The 17,018-nt window shown below is 45.8% G+C and overlaps 1 protein-coding gene across 1 annotated transcript in view; it reads left to right on the top strand.

The window, feature by feature from the left end:
- The window catches only part of SDCCAG8 (SHH signaling and ciliogenesis regulator SDCCAG8), a 1,376,087-nt gene that overhangs the window by 264,748 nt on the left and 1,094,321 nt on the right, over window positions 1-17,018 (top strand). The window contains exon 9 of the mRNA XM_086925289.1: window positions 3,413-3,551. Within this exon, the coding sequence (XP_086781415.1) occupies window positions 3,413-3,551 (139 nt within the window). The remainder of the gene's footprint in view (window positions 1-3,412; window positions 3,552-17,018) is intronic.

The raw sequence follows: 17,018 nt of genomic DNA, 5'->3' as shown, positions 1-17,018 counted from the left end.
TCTCAACCAATGCCACCTGGGGATAAATGTTCAATATCTCTGCATAACCCAGAACAATGCAAGAGGCGTAGGTCTCCTTTGAACACCATATCTTCTCTTACAGACATTGACGATGCTCAACGCTCCTGCACTCCCAATTCTCCAGCAGTGTTGACTTCATGTGTGTCAGTGATTGATGACAACTCAGTGTTTCTTGATGTCCTAGCTAAAAAGGTTGCAAAACTGATTTTCCCATTAGAAGCTCTACAATCAGCGGTTTCAGTTATTTTAGAGGCTCTTCAGCGGACAGCCACTAAACCTCTTTAGCCTTTAGTACCAGAACTTCTAAACATTGTAAAGAAGTTCCTCTCTCTAGCAACAGTGACAGTTGCAACACCTCATCTCATGAAAAATTACAGAACTCCTCAGTCTGGTCCAGAATTCCTCAATCAGACCAGACACAGGACTACATTATAGTAACTTCCATGAGATGCAGAGATGTCTCCGCACCGGAGACAACTGCTCCGCTGAAGAGAAAAAGAAAGCACCTGGAGGTAACTGGTAGAAAAGCAAGTGGGACAGCAGCTCTCCACTTGAATAATGCCAGCACTATTGTGCTTCTAGAAAAGTACCATAGGGAGTTTTGGGATGGAATGAGGTCCTTAGTTGATGACCTGCTTTGACGCAGGCAGCGAGATTTCCTTTTCCAGCAAGACCAGAGATATCAATATCAGTGGAAGCCCTCAAAATCTAAGTTCACTCCAACGAACCTTTTAACCCTCCAGGAAGGCATTTCTCTGGAAACAGACAATGACAGCCTAATCCACCTTCCCCCTGGAGGCTACTCCGGTGAGAGGAGAGGCATCTATACATCAGGTAGACTGGGAGTCCATCACAACAGACAAGTGGGTGCAAAATATTGTGTGTTATGGATACTCTGCTTTTCAAAGTCAAACTACTGCAAGTTCCTTCAAAGCAAACATCAAAGCACCAAATTACCATCTTTAGAAACAGCTGTCCTACTAAAGAAATATGCATTCGAGTTCGTCCGATCTCAGCAAAAGGAGTGAACTGTAGGGACTTCCTGGTTCAAATGAAATGTCCAAAGCAAGAATTCAGGCTGATTTTGGACCCGCAGTTTACCAACAAATACATAAAGGGAGAGAAATTTTGGATGCTACACTCTGAGCCAAATCTGTCCGCATGTGAAACTAAATGAGTGGGTGTGTGCAATAGATCTACATAATGCCTACTTCCTCATCCCCCTAGCAATGCATCATGGGATGTACGTGAGATTTGTTGTAGGGAACTCACATTTTCAGTACACAATGTTGCCATTCATCCTCAAATCAACACCATGCATGTTCTCCAAATGCGTGGGTGTAGTAGCAGCTCACCTACATGAGAAAAGGACCTTCGTCTACCCTTTCCTGGGCTAGTGGCTGTCTGACAGTGTATATTTGAAAACATCTTGCCTTGGGTAGGCTTCCAAAGTGTGATGTTTATCTTAAGGACATTTTCACCATCTATTTATAAACCTTTGGTAAAATATATTAAAATGAAGTGTTCCGGGGTCCATGCATGTAGTAGTCAATTATTCTAATGTTTAATAAAGATTCCTACAATACAGAACCAAGACTACAAATAAGTAATCTTTTCTTGTTCTTGATGTATTCTTGACTCTTGCATTTTTATCGCCTTCTCTCTACCTCCTCCCCTCCGCTCTAACATACTATTCATGGGGGTAGGAATTTTTACCTTGTTTTTGATTCACTATAGGATTTGGATGCAATCTGTCCAATGAGAAATTTGAAAATTGCAGCAATATCATTTGCATTCTTGCTTAGTGCTCAATTATTCACATTAAAATGTTAAATATTGACAAAACGCCTGGTGTATTTTTAGTAGGAGATTATGATGTGTGAATCGCAGGTCAAGAGAGGGAGTACAGTGTGAAAGCTAGTTTGGAGAGGTAACATGCAGAAGTTTAAAAACTAGGATTAGTAGTGTTTCGATGGGCATGGTTTTGACAGTTAAACTTCCAATCTGATAATACGAGGAGAAAATGGATAGAGATCTGGTGAGATGGAACAAAGTTCATGCTGCAAAGTGTAGAACTTGTCAAGTGGTATGGAAAATTGTTATGGGAGGTTAAATACAAAGTTATAGTGCCCTAGTTTGCTCATAACCAAAGTATTAATGATTTGCCGCTCAGAAAGGTATAGTCGAATCTAATCATAACAAGGGTGTTGCTGTCTCGCTGCTGCGACTGTGGAGAGATTCCGTTTTCCAATTTATTATTGCTATCGAAGAGTGCTCCTAGGTTTGTAGTTGATTTGAGCTGTGATCTCATGTTTGGTGCGAAGTTAATAACAACACCTGAGGACTTACTGAGATACCAAGGATGGGGCGACATCAAGAACCGACAGAGCAGGAAACCATTCCAGACCCAAAGTACAAAATGGCGGCGATAAAATGAGAAAAAGACACGTTCTGGAATTCAGTTTCAGAAAATGAACGGATATCCAATCTTCAGTGGTCAAGAGGAAGCTGTTTATCTTCCAAAGATGGCATTCAGATATCATTTTTTTAGAAAGGCCTGCCATTGGACTGCCACCCAACTCTTCTCGATTTCCCAACCACCAAGTCTACCAAGAGTACCATATAAAGGTTAAATACAGTGAGTGTCATTATGTGCTGTTCATGCATATACCCAACATGCTGTGTAGGTAGAGAGGAGGGATCCTACCTTGAGCACCTCAGCTGTATGTTTAGAACATCTAAGAATGGCTACTCAGGAAGGAAGGCACACAATCCAGGACTGGATCACCCAAGTAATATGGCTTAATTAGTGTCCCCTGGTTGTTTTCAAGAAACACTCCTGAGAGACCATGAAGAACCAAAAGACTTGCTCACACCTCCCAAATGCAGTGTGCCCACTAACCTTATTTTAAAAGGCTGCAAAAGTGTAATGGATGGAAATGCTGGATTTAATCCGATCCTTTTAAAATATTTTGTGTAGTGGTACATATAAAAGGTAGAATGAAAAATGTCCCTACAATTAATTACCAGTGATTGGTTATAGAATTTCTCTTTAACTGCGTTTGCGCAGTTTGTTGTTAATATTTTTGTTATGAAATTCAGACCCTGTTTTAGTTATGATAATTCAAAATCTGCCAATGTTCTATTTACACGGTTTCACCTAAAACCGCTTCTAGGTGTGTATTTTTGTTGTTTGTGTAACTCTTAATCCCCGAGGCATCCAAGATGGTCCATCCTATAAAACAATTGGTCTGTTAATAAATGTATCTGTTGACCTATTCGTAGTTTGCCATTTTCTCCATATCCCCTCAGATTTGGGAACTTATTTTATAGTATTTCCTGTTCCTGTTGAGTTTTAATATTCTACTTTGTCTTTTTTCTGCTGTCACAGAGAAAGGGATGAACTCATGTCAGCCTTGGTGGTGGTGCGAAAGAACCTGAAGGACATGCAGCACAGGGAAAGCAAAGCATACGAACAAGTGAGGCAAGCTGTGGTGATGACGGAGGAGGCAAACTTGGAGAAAACCATGGTATGCATCTATATTGAAAACACGCCCGTGCCTTAGCATAGCTCCAGAGTCGCTTGTATCGCGTGTAACTCCTTTGTGCTTTTCTGGCGTTTGTGCCACTAGTACTATGCAGTCTGGGATTTGTAGTTTGGCTTTTCACGTCAATGCGTAGAATGAAGATGCAAGACTAATGACAAGAGCTGCTGACTTTGGAAATGGGGAACCAGGTTCTAATCCCTCCTCCTGCTCAACATTCCTTGATTGTGGGTAAATCACTTAATCTCCCCATCCTTTAAAAAATGTGTAACGTGTGGTTCTCATTTAAAATATTCTATTGCCCTTTGGATACATTTGCACTATATACAATTGCTAAACTAAAAATAAATGATAAATGAGTATTAACGTAACTGTCCCAACATGCAGAGTGCTGACTGAAGGTGCCACACATGACAACTATCTTAGTGGGAAGGCTTGAATTGATCACTGAAGTTATCCCTGTGTCTTGTTAATAAATACATCACTTTGGAGGGAGGTTTTGCAAGTAGAAGGAAATGAAAATATACTTCTGATGGAGACTTCTAACTGCAGATTCCTTACCTTAGAATACTCCCTAGGTGCCAGACTGGATCTAGAAACGTATTCACCATTGCCCATATGTGCCTCTAGGTTGGAAACCATGCGGCTCCACACCATCCGGAAGTGACATAGTGGAGCAGCATATATGCCCTACCCCTGTGCACTGACATCAGTTCCTTTCTTTCCGTGCGATCTGAGGCAGATTCAGAGCTCTGTTACCATATTTGTCTGCCTGCAACGATTCTTACCATTTTGAAAACCAGTGTGCTGGGAAACGATCTCCGTTCCTAAAACAACAGGCTTAAAGCCATGTCTTGATTGCAGAAAACAGAAGTTGGTCATGGAGCTGCACAAGGTGTGTCTCTGGTATCTTGGTTCAGAGCACAACGTCATGCAACAAGATCACTGTCATGCACGCAAAGGAGATCTGGGACCGGAATGTGAATCTGTACACTGCAGAACATAGAAAATCGTGAGTATCCTCTCTTGTCAAGGCGCAGAGCCAGATGGCTCTGCACCTCTGAAGTTTGCTGTAGCTTCAGGGCATTTCCCTGATCACAAACCACTTAGAGGAATTCTTGAAAGCCAGGGTGGCCGAGCTCAGCCTGTGGCATCTGGTTGATCACGAATGGCATTTACATCCAGAGGTGGTGCCGGGATTCTTCCTGCAGTGGAGTACCATGGCTAGATCTTTTCTCCACCGCAAGAACTAGCAGGGTCAAATGTTTTGTGCATTGGAGGTTCTACAGCCACATTCTTTCTGAAAAAGAACACAGGATTCCTGGAAACCCACCCACCACTCCCTCTCCTTCCTCTAGTTCTGAAGAAGACCAGGAACAATGAAGCTAAATTATCCTAGTGACCCTGGTCTGGGTCAGGACAGTGTGGTACACTGAACATCTGGGCACAAACACCTTCCTTCCTGTCTTACTTTGCCTTTCAAATAATACAGAATCTCCCACGCGGTAGCTCAAACACGGCGAAGCAGGAGACATAAAACACAACAACACCTAGAAAAGGGTTTTATGTTACAAAATGCAAAGGCTCTCTTTTTGGATAAGGCTTGGGGTTTTTATTTATGCAATGCTCTCCAACAGAAAGGCTTCCCCGGATGCCAAAATGAATCAACATTGAAATATATATATATATGGTTGAGTGGTGATGTGGAACAATAAAGACCACTAAGTAACCTGCTTTGGAGTGCTGCGCCTTTTGTTGTATTGAAGGAATTCGTTGGGGGTCAGGATCCGACCCTACCGCTAGGCAGCCGCTGGTGAGCGCAGGCTGACAGAGAAACAGGATCCCATTTTGGGAGGGAGGGAGAGAGGGAGGGAGGGAGGGAGGGAGAGAGAGAGGGAGAGCGAGAGAGAGAGAGAGCGAGAGAGCGAGAGAGAGAGAGAGAGAGAGAGAGAGAGAGAGAGAGAGAGAGAGAGAGAGAGAGAGAGAGAGAGGAGAGAGAGATATTTATATTTGCAAGCAATAATAACACACTTGGTAAATGCATGCGGTTTGAATTTTGCCATTGAGCTTCTTTAATCACCTTGTGCATTGTCACAAGCCATTGTATTGAAAACTGCAAGTGCCTTCTTTTACGGTTGCCGCCTCACAAAAATACAAGCAGTATTCAAAGGCCGTGAAGTTTATTTAGACTAGTTGAGCTCAACACTAATTCGCTATCACCGCGTTTCTCCGTGCCGGCTTTTATCTTCTTTAACGACGGCAGCACAGTCATATACATTAGGAATTTCTGCCGTATTGGATATTGTCAATGCTGTTCATTCCGACAGTTGAGACTTATTGTGCCACATTAGACTTTTGCCTACACTTATTCAGGCTTGCATTCAAAAGTCCTGATGATGATCCAGTTATCCCGCTAATGGATCGAAACGTCGTCTACTACAGTTAACAGTCAAACACATCAATCAAATTGATAAAAGAAGTGTTATTACTTTTTTTTAAGCTTGTCATAACAATATTCTATAGTGTACACGCCCTTTGTTGTTTTGCCTGAAAAGTTTTTGTTTTATATGTATATGTATTGTGTTTTTATGTAGGATACAGGACTGTGTCCCTTATTATTGTTGTGCTGTATTTATGTTTACCAATAATTTAATGAAGTATTAAATTTTTTGTCCGGCTGGGCATTTAAAATATAGCACTAATTTTAGTTGATATTTATTTCTCTTATATATTGGTTAATGTAAGGCCCATTGTTCAGATACATAACTCTTTTTTGAATAAGGCTTGGGGTCTTTATTTATGCAATGCTCTCCAACAGAAAGGCTTCCCCGGATGCCAAAATGAATCAACATTGAAATATATATATAAAGATAGAGATATAGAGATATAGAGCTATAGAGATATAGAGCTATATATTTATATTTGCAAGCAATAATAACACACTTGGTAAATGCAACAGTTAAATGCATGAATAATATTAATGAATAAACAAGCAGCAAATAATATGAGATAACACTCAAGAAAATATACTGGACGTCCTGCAAGAGATAAGAAAGCTATCTACACTGAATTCTTCCAATTATTACTTTGGATGTGCATTCTGACTCATTTACACATCACAAAGAAAACACCTAAAATTATCAAAGCCACTGGCCACGCATCACAATGGCAATAATCAAAACTCAACACCTCAAAAGACCACAGCCACTGGAACCACGCAGCACAATGGCACTAGTCAGACACAAGTCACCTCACCCGATCGTTCACTCAACATCCTTGCCAATTCACTCGGGGGGGCGTTCACAGTTGAGTTGGGCTCTTGACCGTGACTCAGGTTCCGTTTGTCTTACAGCAGTACGTCTACTCTGTAAGTGAGCTCCCAACTCATCTGTCAACAAGCCTCAGCTTTATAGTCTCAAAACACACACTAGAAGGTTCAAGAGTCTTCCCCCTCTGCGCCAAAGGAATCTTACTGGAACTGGCCAGCTTCCAGGCAAGCATTCCACTGCAGAAGGAGTTCCCTAGTCCCCTCTACATTCTTGCATGTTCCAGTCTTTATCTTAACGAAGCTAACGAAAGCCTTCCAGGGTACATTAAACAATTTCACAAAACAATCCTTGAATGTGATTAACCCAAACAACTTGCAAGCGTGTCTGTGCACACAGAAAACACCTCAAACAAGGTAGAGTCAGAATTCAGGATGACATGTGGCCATGTCAAAGCCAAGCCAATAGTAAGAAATTAATAATTCTTCCCAGGGTACAACACAGTGCACATTTGTGCACCACTGCTTATAGCATCACATACTTCATCTCTCAGTGTACAACACAGTGCACATTTGTGCACCACTGCTCATAACACTGCACTTCGAGACCAAAAAGTACATTCCACACTTCTCTCTCTCTCTTATGCTTTCAAATGAACATCCCACACATTCTGTTCTTGGCAAGGCTGTCCTACTCTGTGACAGCTCCCATTGAAAGACTGCAAGATCACAAGCAACATGCCTTTAAGAGAAACAAGGCAAATGCAGAACATTGTACATTTAGGCTAGAATAAAATAACACACCAGAATCAAATAAAATAATGCTAGTTAAAGGTCAACACAGGGTGTCATACCACAAGAGTGCCTCTAGCACTACACTTCCAATCAGGCTACCACTTTTGGAGGATCTGTCACAGGAGCACGGAACCTGCACAATCTACACCTCCATGCATGGTGATTGAGAAGTGGCAATTAGCTAAGTGTGATTTCCCACCCAAAGTGGTGGGTGTCAACCTTGCTACGAGAGGCTGATCGTCAAAGTCCACAAAGTCCATTTAAACTGGGAGTTGGGACAATTGTGTGGCCTAGTGTGAAGTCCCCAAGACAAACCCTTTACAAGCCAAACTTTTGGATGCTCTATTGTTCATTTTGTCTTTGGTCCAGCAATGCTTTGCAGTGGCCACTATAAAGGGTTATTTGTCAGCCCTTTCATCCTTTTTGTGTTTGCCGGACCAACCATCATTCAAATATCCTCCCAAATCGTTTGTGTTTCCACAGTGGGACCTTAACTTGGTCTTGACATTTCTCATGTGTAGGCCCTTAGAGGCAAAGCACAGCTGCTCGTTGTGTCTTCTGACAGCAAAGACTGTCCTCCTCTTTGCAATCACTTCAGCTTGTCGCATGAGTGAACTTCAGGAACAGTTAGTGCAACCGCCCTACACCAATTTTTTTCCAGACAAACTGGTGCTAAGGACTCGGGTGGCCTTCTAGCCTGAAGTCACGACTCTCTTCCTTGTTGAGCAATCATTAGTCAACCAGCTTCTTCACCCCTCATCATCCCTTAAAAGAGGAGGAGAGGCTTAATTGGCTGGACCCCAAAGGGTGTTAGGCTTTTACCTTGGTCATACCAAGGATCACTTGATGGATGACCAACTTTCTATGGGGTTCTCCGGAGCGAAGAAAGGAAAGGTGTTGCAGAAGATTTCCTATGCACTGATCAAGAAACAGCCTCTGAAAGGTCGGAGAGCCTATTTCATCAGGGCCAAACCTACTACCACTGCATTGGCATACAGATTACTATCCATAATATCTTCCAGGCTGTGACATGGGTGTCAATATACACTTTCACAAACACTATTACCTTTGCAAGAATATCTGTCAGGAAGAATATTTTATCCATTCAATCCTACAGGACCCTTTGGCCTGGGTCCGCTCCACAGACCCTCAACTTTGGGGAGGTTCTACTTTGGTATCTATTCTAAGATGAGAAATAAGCACATAGTAGTATCCTTCAGAATAACAAGTTACTTGGCTTTGGCTGCTTTTTAATACCACAAAAGGTCCCAAGCTAGAAATTGGCACACAGGTGCCATCAATTGGTTCACGACCCACGTCTGGAAGTGCAAAACAGTCAAGCGAGAAACCGACATCCCTGTTTAGGGTTGGCATTTGTGTGCGTCTCCACTCCATCACTTCCAGAGCAGTACGGAGCCAGCATCAATCCACAAACACGACCAAGTCGCACAAAGGAGCACTGCTGAGAAAGTTTGCACAACCCCTCTGGTGCCTGGGTAGTATTCTAAGGTGAGGAATCTGCAGCGGTGTAACAATGGCCCCCGCAGCCCCTGCTAGTCTCTGAGCTGCAGGGGGGCCCTCCTTTACTGTGCACGGGTGGCAGGAGAGCACCTGACTGCATCCTAAGCATGGGGGCCCCCTCCAGTACTTTGCATGGGGGCCCCCTTGAGTTTCTTTACACCACTGGGAATCTGCAGTTAGAGTATCCACCAAAAAGAACGTCACCAGAACCCTCTGCTACAGCTTCAGCGTGAACTGGAAAGTAGTTTCCTGTTGAGATAACATTTTGGTAAGTCTTTGAAAAGGAATGTATAATAATTGTATATTTTCCTTCGAGGTTTTTTAGCGTACCTGTATGCTACAGTATGTTGAAAAATAAGTGATATTACTATTAACAGACGTTTCCACATTTTAAGTGCAGTTACCAGCACCTTTTTAGGTTTGGCTGAGCCAATGCGCTTGCACATTGCTCCGGCGAGAATTATGTAAGGGCTCCAGGAAAGCCTGCCAGAGGGCTTTGGAATGCGGATTATGGCCAGTGCATGTGCGCCGGGCGCGCTCTCGCCATTTGCTCCCCCGCCCCCCCATCAGACTTGAAAGGCAGCCGCTCGCACACCACCATTTGTCTAAGCCTCAGCATCAGACTTCAAAGGAAGTCGCCCCCCCCATCAGACTTCAAAGGAATGCGCTCCCGAACTTGCTGGCCTCGCTCTCGTGAGCCTTTATTTACTTGTTTCCTATTTCTCATCAATCCCTTCTAAGTTCTTCCTACTCTGTCTTCACTTCCCCCGCTCTCTCTTGCTTCCTTTCCCCACCTTTCCTCCTAACATTCCATGTTGTGCTGTTTATGTTATGTTGTTATATTATACAATGTTATGTAATTTTGTGACACACTTGTATGTAATGTTGATTTGTGCAGCGCTGCCAGTATTTCTGCTCCTACACAATGTTTGCTCCTGTTCCCTCTCTCACCTTCCGCTCAATCACCCCTTTCTCTTTTCCATACGTCCTCTGCCTACTTTCTCTAACTTCTCCCTTCTCTCCCTTGCACCTTTATTTTCAGTCCGTGACTCGCTCCTTTCATCTCCTCGCCTCTAGCCTCCTTATTCATTTATTTTTGCCTTCCTCATCCCACTTTTCTGCTCTTCGACTCTCCTTTCTCAATTAATCTTGCAGTTCCTCTCGGTTTATCTCCTCGGCGCTCTCTTGCCGCAATCCTTCTTTGCGGTCGTTCGTGCATTGACTACCCATGTAGCCTCTCCTTGCTTTCCCTCATCTGTTACTCCACTGCTTGTCTGCTGTCTTTCATTCTATTTCCAGCTGTTTTGTCTGTCCCTGCCCTCTGCCTTTTGTGGCGCCCCGCCTGTTCACCCCTTTCTCTCTTCTTGTAACGTTACTTCTCTCTGATTTTTTTTCTCCTCTGCGATCCCTCAGTTCTTCCCTGCTGTCTCCTCCCCCCTGTCTTCTATAGGTATGTCTCTCCGTTCTTCTCCGTCCACCCCTTCTGCCTCCTACGAAGCTGCCCTCTCCCAGCTCTGGGTCCTTAGCTGAGCTCCATTCCTTCTCTGCAGTCTTTCTTCTCTCTACCGCTCACCTTGCCTCTCCTCACCCTCTTTCCGGTGTGCTCCACTCTGTCTTCCCTTCACTCTCCTACGGATCTGTTCTCTCCCGGCTCTCTGTTCTTCGAGGTGATTTTACTCCCTCCCTGTTGTCTTCCTGTTTCTCCCTCCTTTATATTGTCTTTCCCTGCTCTCTTTCCTCTTTTGTGCTCTGCACCTCCTCTGTTGTCTTTCCTTTCTTTATCCTCTTAAGCCTTCTTCAGTGCTGCTTTGCCCTTTTTTAGGTTTCACCTAAAGAGAGCATGCACTGTCAGCGAAAACAATTATCCTAAAAGGGGAGCTTAGAGCCCGCTGTAGGAAGGTGGATACCTGACTATGGTTACCCCAGATTTTTTTGCCTAGTGTTTAGCTGGTTTTCGACTTAGTTGGCCTGGGATCCTGCTAATCAGGGACCCAGGCTATCTGCTCTCTCTTCAAAATGGACTCCGTGTACCCTAGGTACATCTACAATTGGATACTGGGTCATCTTATGAGCCCCTGTACAGTGTACTATAGGTACCCAGGGCATAGGTGCATCCAAGGCCCACCAGGGGCTGCAGCATATCTTTTGCCACCCCTGGCTGGCCATCCAAACTGACCAAACTGGCTGATCACTCAGCTGGGGCAAGGTTGTGTAAACACCCCTTGCTTAGATATAGTATACCTATGTCTAAACCTATATCTGGACACATATACACCTATAAGTCACTCCTATGGCAGGCCTTAACAATCCTGGAGGCAGAGTGCTTGGTTTTATGTGAGATGGTGCTCTAGCATGAGCTGAGCCTGTCTGCAGCTTTCTGACCATGTCCTTATAGCTGTTCTAGGATATTGTCATACCATATACTCTTAAGTGCATTATGAACCTCGCGGTTCAATGCTATCTTTGGTTTGGCTTTATCAAAACATGTCGTGTAAGGTGTCATACACTTTGGAATACTACCCCCTCGCCAGTCCTGGCAATGGGGGTAGCATTCCACCCTTCTAGAGGGAGAAGACATGGTACTTTCCTTAAACGCGGTTAAAATCAACTAGAGCCTCAGCATCACAAAATGGATGCTGCTGCCACAGACACAACTCTGGCCTCCTGCTGCTGACCGAAACTCTGGCAGGGGAGGCCTGTACAAAAGGTTTCCTGTCACAGGGAGGTGCTAGCACCACCCAGACAGGAGATAGTGGATTGGGGCAGGGAGGGCTGAATGAAACTAGACACTGCCTGGGGCACACAAGGTGTCCCATGCAAAGCCCATTTCAAACCGGTGCTGGGGCACTCCAGCCCCAGCTCTGGCGCGAAACTGGACCAAGGGAAAGGGGTGTAACCACCCCCTTCCTGGGTCCCACCTATAGGAGGGACCTATCAGGTGATCCAGCCCCTTGATTCGGAATAAAGGTAGGAGCGCTGCCCTTAGACTTTAGATCATCCTGACTGAAACTTTGATACGAAACTCTGGACCCTTCGACATCCTGCTCGACGTAGAAGACTGAAGAATCTCCCTTGTGGTCAAGGAGTGACCAACCTGCACAAGCAGGCACCATCAGCGCTCAAAGGTTTTCTTTGTTGTTGCTCCCGCCGGAGCTCGAACAACAGAGACCGACAAGAACCGGACTCCCAGACATCCAACAGCCTGATCCACAGCCCCAGCAAAGCTGAGACCCGTGGAGGAGACGTGGGACCGGCCATCTTGGAAAGCCAGCGAAGTGCTTCCTGTGCAACTCCCAAGGCACCCTCGAAGCTGTGCATTGGGGATTGAGAAGCCCCGAGCAGCTTTTGCACCAAAGATCACCTCTCCACACTCACCGAGTGCTGCGTACGGCCCTTTTGCATTTTCCTGCTCGACGCGTCTGTCCGGTCACTTGCCCGTTGGCTAGTGGCCTCTGTGACAACGAACCTACGAATTTTCACTGCTGGTCTGGTTGCTCCAGACTGGCCCTTGCTCCCCTGAAAAGGAGCAGCCCATCAGACCATGCTGGTCTGATCCAGAAGCCATCTCCGATTCCTGCGTGGGTTGCATTTGCCAAGGCCTGTTGACGCCGATTCGAGAACCGACACCGCCGACAGCGAGAGCCTTCGTGGGACAGCCCGTGTCCACCTCTTGGTCGTCGTCGATACTTCCTGGTCCACGTGGCAGCGGAGACAATCTTCACGACGGCACCTGATCGCAACCCGACGTCGCTGGTTCCATCCTGGTCACTGGCTAGTGACCCAGACTCTGTCCCCTCTGCTTTCAGGTACTCTACATCTTCGATCCACCCTTGGATCCAACCGGACTCTTCTCTCCTGGTCGCCTGCAGCATCTTTTCACCAAGGCTCCATAGAAGTCCACGACGAAACCCGACGCACTGTGACACCTATGCACCCGCTTCCTGTGGGTGAGGTAACAAGAGTATTACGGTGCTCCTGTAGAGATTTACATCCCTAGTGTCCTAGTTTTAAGTGGTTAAGTTCTAGTCCAGTCGGAAGACTTCCAAAACTGCAACTTTCTAACTTTTACGCACCATTGACTTCTATTGGTGCACGCGCGTGCCTATAGACACTGCACCCGCATCCTGTGGGCCTCCCCCGACCTAACCTCTGTTAGTCCAGTGTAGCCCCAGCGATTCTCAAGGCCGTAGGCCTTACTATTGTTTGTGACGTGGTTCTTATACCACTATTTTAGTATATGGTTTGAGTGGCCACCAGGCCCTATCCATATTTGTGCAACTTTTGTATGTTATATGAAGTTCTTTGTTTAACGCTTGTGCTTCTGCCCTCATAAAGAGTACAGAGGATTATTCTAGTAAAAAATACATATATTTTATAATATATAACTTGTGTGGTGTCCTTTCATTTGGCATTAAAGGGATTGCATATGGTAAAACAGCTGGCTTCACATGCCCTCTTGAGTTTAGCCTAAGACTACTTTTGTCCATGCTACCAATAGGATAGCTGGTCTATAAGGTTGACTTACAACCAATCACCATAGGGGTTGTTTGGACTGGTACAAGGTGCTCACTAGAATAGTGAACATCACATACCAGGCCAACTTCTCACACCCGCCCATTATTTACCTTTATTTACCATTGGTAGACTCCCACGTCATTCTTGCTTCTTTGCTTACCATTCGTCAGCTGCTCCTCCTGGCGCCCTCACATCCCCTAACCCTCGCATCCCCTCACCCTCAGATCCCCTCACCCCATATCCCCTCACCCTCACACCCCCTCACCCTCCCTCCCACCCTAACCCTCACACTCCCTCACCCTCACACCCCCTCACCCTCACTCACCCTCTCACCCACCCTCACCCACCCTCTCACCCACCCTCGCCCACCCTTTCACCCTCACCCACCCTCTCACCCTCACACACCCTTTCACCCTCACACACCCTTTCACCCTCACACACCCTCTCACCCTCACACACCCTCTCACCCTCACCCACCCTTTCACCCTCACCCACCCTTTCACCCTCACCCTCCCTCACCCTCACACCCCCCTCACCCACCCTCACACCCTCGCACCCCTCACCCTCACACATCCCCTCACCCACCCTCACCCTCGCACCCCCTCACTCACCCTCACACCCCCTCACCCCCCTCACCCTCACACACCATCACCCCCTCACTCACCTTCACCCCCTCACACCCTCTCATCTTCACACCCCCTCTCACCCTCACACACCCTAACACACCCTCACCCTCACCCCCACCCCCTCACCCTCACACCCTCACCCTCACACACCCTCACACCCCCTCACCCTCACACCCGCTCACACACCCTCACCCACCCTCACTCACCCTCACACACCCTCACCCTCTCACCCTCACCCACCCTCACACCCCTCACCACCTTTCACCCTCACACACCGTCACACCCCCTCACCCTCTCACCCTCACGTTCACATCCCCTCACCCTCACCCACACACCCTCACACGCCTCACCCTCACACGCCTCACCCTCACACCCCTCACCCTCACACCCCTCACCCTCACACCCCCTCACCCTCACACCCCCTCACCCTCACTCACCCTCACCCTCACTCACCCTCACACACACTCACCCTCACACACTCAGACACCCTCATCAGCATAGCATAACAAAACATAGCACAGCATAACATAACAAAACACAGCAAAACACACCAAAACATAGCATAGCTTAACAAAACACAACAAAACATAGCATAGCAAAACAAAGCATAGCATAATAAAACACAACAAAACATAGCATAGCATAACAAAACAGCATAGCATAACAAAGCATAGCATAGCAAAACACAACAAAACATAGCATAGCTTAAAAACACAACAAAACATAGCATAGCATAACAAAACATAGCATAACATAACAAAACATAGCATAACAAAACACAACACATAGCATAACAAAACATAGCAAAACACGACAAAACATAGCATAGCTTAACAAAACACACCAAAACATAGCATAGCAAAACAAAACATATAATAGCATAGCAAAACATAGCATAGCATACCAAACACAACAAAACATAGCATAGCATAGCAAACGCAACAAAACATAGCATAGCATAGCAAAACAAAGCATAGCATAACAAAGCATAGCATAACAAAGCATAGCATAACAAAGCATAACATAGCAAAACATAGCCTAGCATAACAAAACATCGCATAGCATGACAAAACACAGCATAGCATAACAAATCAAAGCATAGGATATCAAAACATAGCATAGCATAACAAAACATAGGATAGTAAAACATAGCATAGCATACAACATCACTCCTCACCACCACAGCATCACTCAGGGGCACCACAACATCACTATGCGCTACCACAGCATCACTGAACACCACAGCATCATTTGTTCGTCATCACAACATCAATCAGCGCTACCACAGCATCAATCTGTGCAACCATTTAACAACACCTGGTTCAAATATGTTCTCTCAATGTTTCAAGCTTTATTAGGTAAATGCGTGCTGCATAGTGCTTAGCGCGCTTTGCACAGCGCTACTATTTTAAAAACTTCCTTTTTGGTATTTTGGTTTATCTTGCATTGTATTATCCCCTAATTTTAACGTGCTGCTGCATAGTGTTAAGCGCCCTTGTACAGCGCTATTATTTCAAAACTTCCCTTTTATGTATCTTGGTCATTAGTGTTCTGTTCTTCCCTGTTCTTAAACGGGTAATTTTAATCGCCCTCACTTGCACTCTAAATTGGATCCCCCACCGCTGTTTGGCGGGCCAGGCTCCTCGGGTGGGATTTGAATTTGGGCGCTATATTGTTGTGGTGCTTTCAGGATCAGGGTAGGTCGGCGAGCGCTCTAGCGCTCTGGCTGAGGCGAGGGACGCCTACTTAAGGCGAGCAGAAGCGCGAGCGCCTGAGAAGGTAAATGCGTGCTGCAAAGTGCTTAGCGCCGTTTGCACAGCGCTACTATTTTAAAAACTTCCTTTTTGGTATTTTGGTTTGTCTTGCATTGTATTATCCCCTGATTTTAACGTGCTGCTGCATAGTGTTAAGCGCCCTTGTACAGCGCTATTATTTCAAAACTTCCCTTTTATGTATCTTGGTCATTAGTGTTCTGTTCTTCCCTGTTCTTAAACGGGTCATTTTAATCGCCCTCACTTGCACTCTAAATTGGATCCCCCACCGCTGTTTGGCGGGCCAGGCTCCTCAGGTGGGATTTGAATTTGGGCGCCATATTATTGTGGTGCTTTCAGGATCAGGGTAGGTCGGCGAGCGCTCTAGCGCTCTGGCTGAGGCGAGGGACGCCTACTTAAGGCGAGCAGAAGCGCGAGCGCCTGAGAAGGTAAATGCGTGCTGCATAGTGCTTAGCGCCCTTTGCACAGCGCTACTATTTTAAAAACTTCCATTTTGGTTTATCTTGCATTGTATTATCCCCTGATTTTAACGTGCTGCTGCATAGTGTTAAGCGCCCTTGTACAGCGCTATTATTTCAAAACTTCCCTTTTATGTATCTTGGTCATTAGTGTTCTGTTCTTCCCTGTTCTTAAACGGGTAATTTTAATCGCCCTCACTTGCACTCTAAATTGGATCCCCCACCGCTGTTTGGCGGGCCATGTTCCTCGGGTGGGATTTGAATTTGGGCGCCATATTGTTGTGGTGCTTTCAGGATCAGGGTAGGTCGGCGAGCGCTCTAGCGCTCTGGCTGAGGCGAGGGACGCCTACTTAAAGCTCCCTCAACCGCGCAGCGGACCAGCGCAGAGGGCGCGCCTTCTCTGCGCCTGAGTCGCGCCAGAGTCCTGCCCGTCTGCGCCCGTCAGCGCTAAGGAAGCGCGGGGCGCGGCAGGACTCTGTCTTTTTGCGGCTCACAACATG

This window comes from Lissotriton vulgaris, chromosome 6, assembly GCF_964263255.1.
Source record: "Lissotriton vulgaris chromosome 6, aLisVul1.2, whole genome shotgun sequence".
NCBI lineage: Eukaryota > Metazoa > Chordata > Amphibia > Caudata > Salamandridae > Lissotriton > Lissotriton vulgaris.
Note: the sequence above shows the minus strand (reverse complement) of the source record. Positions and strands in the feature narration are given on the sequence as shown.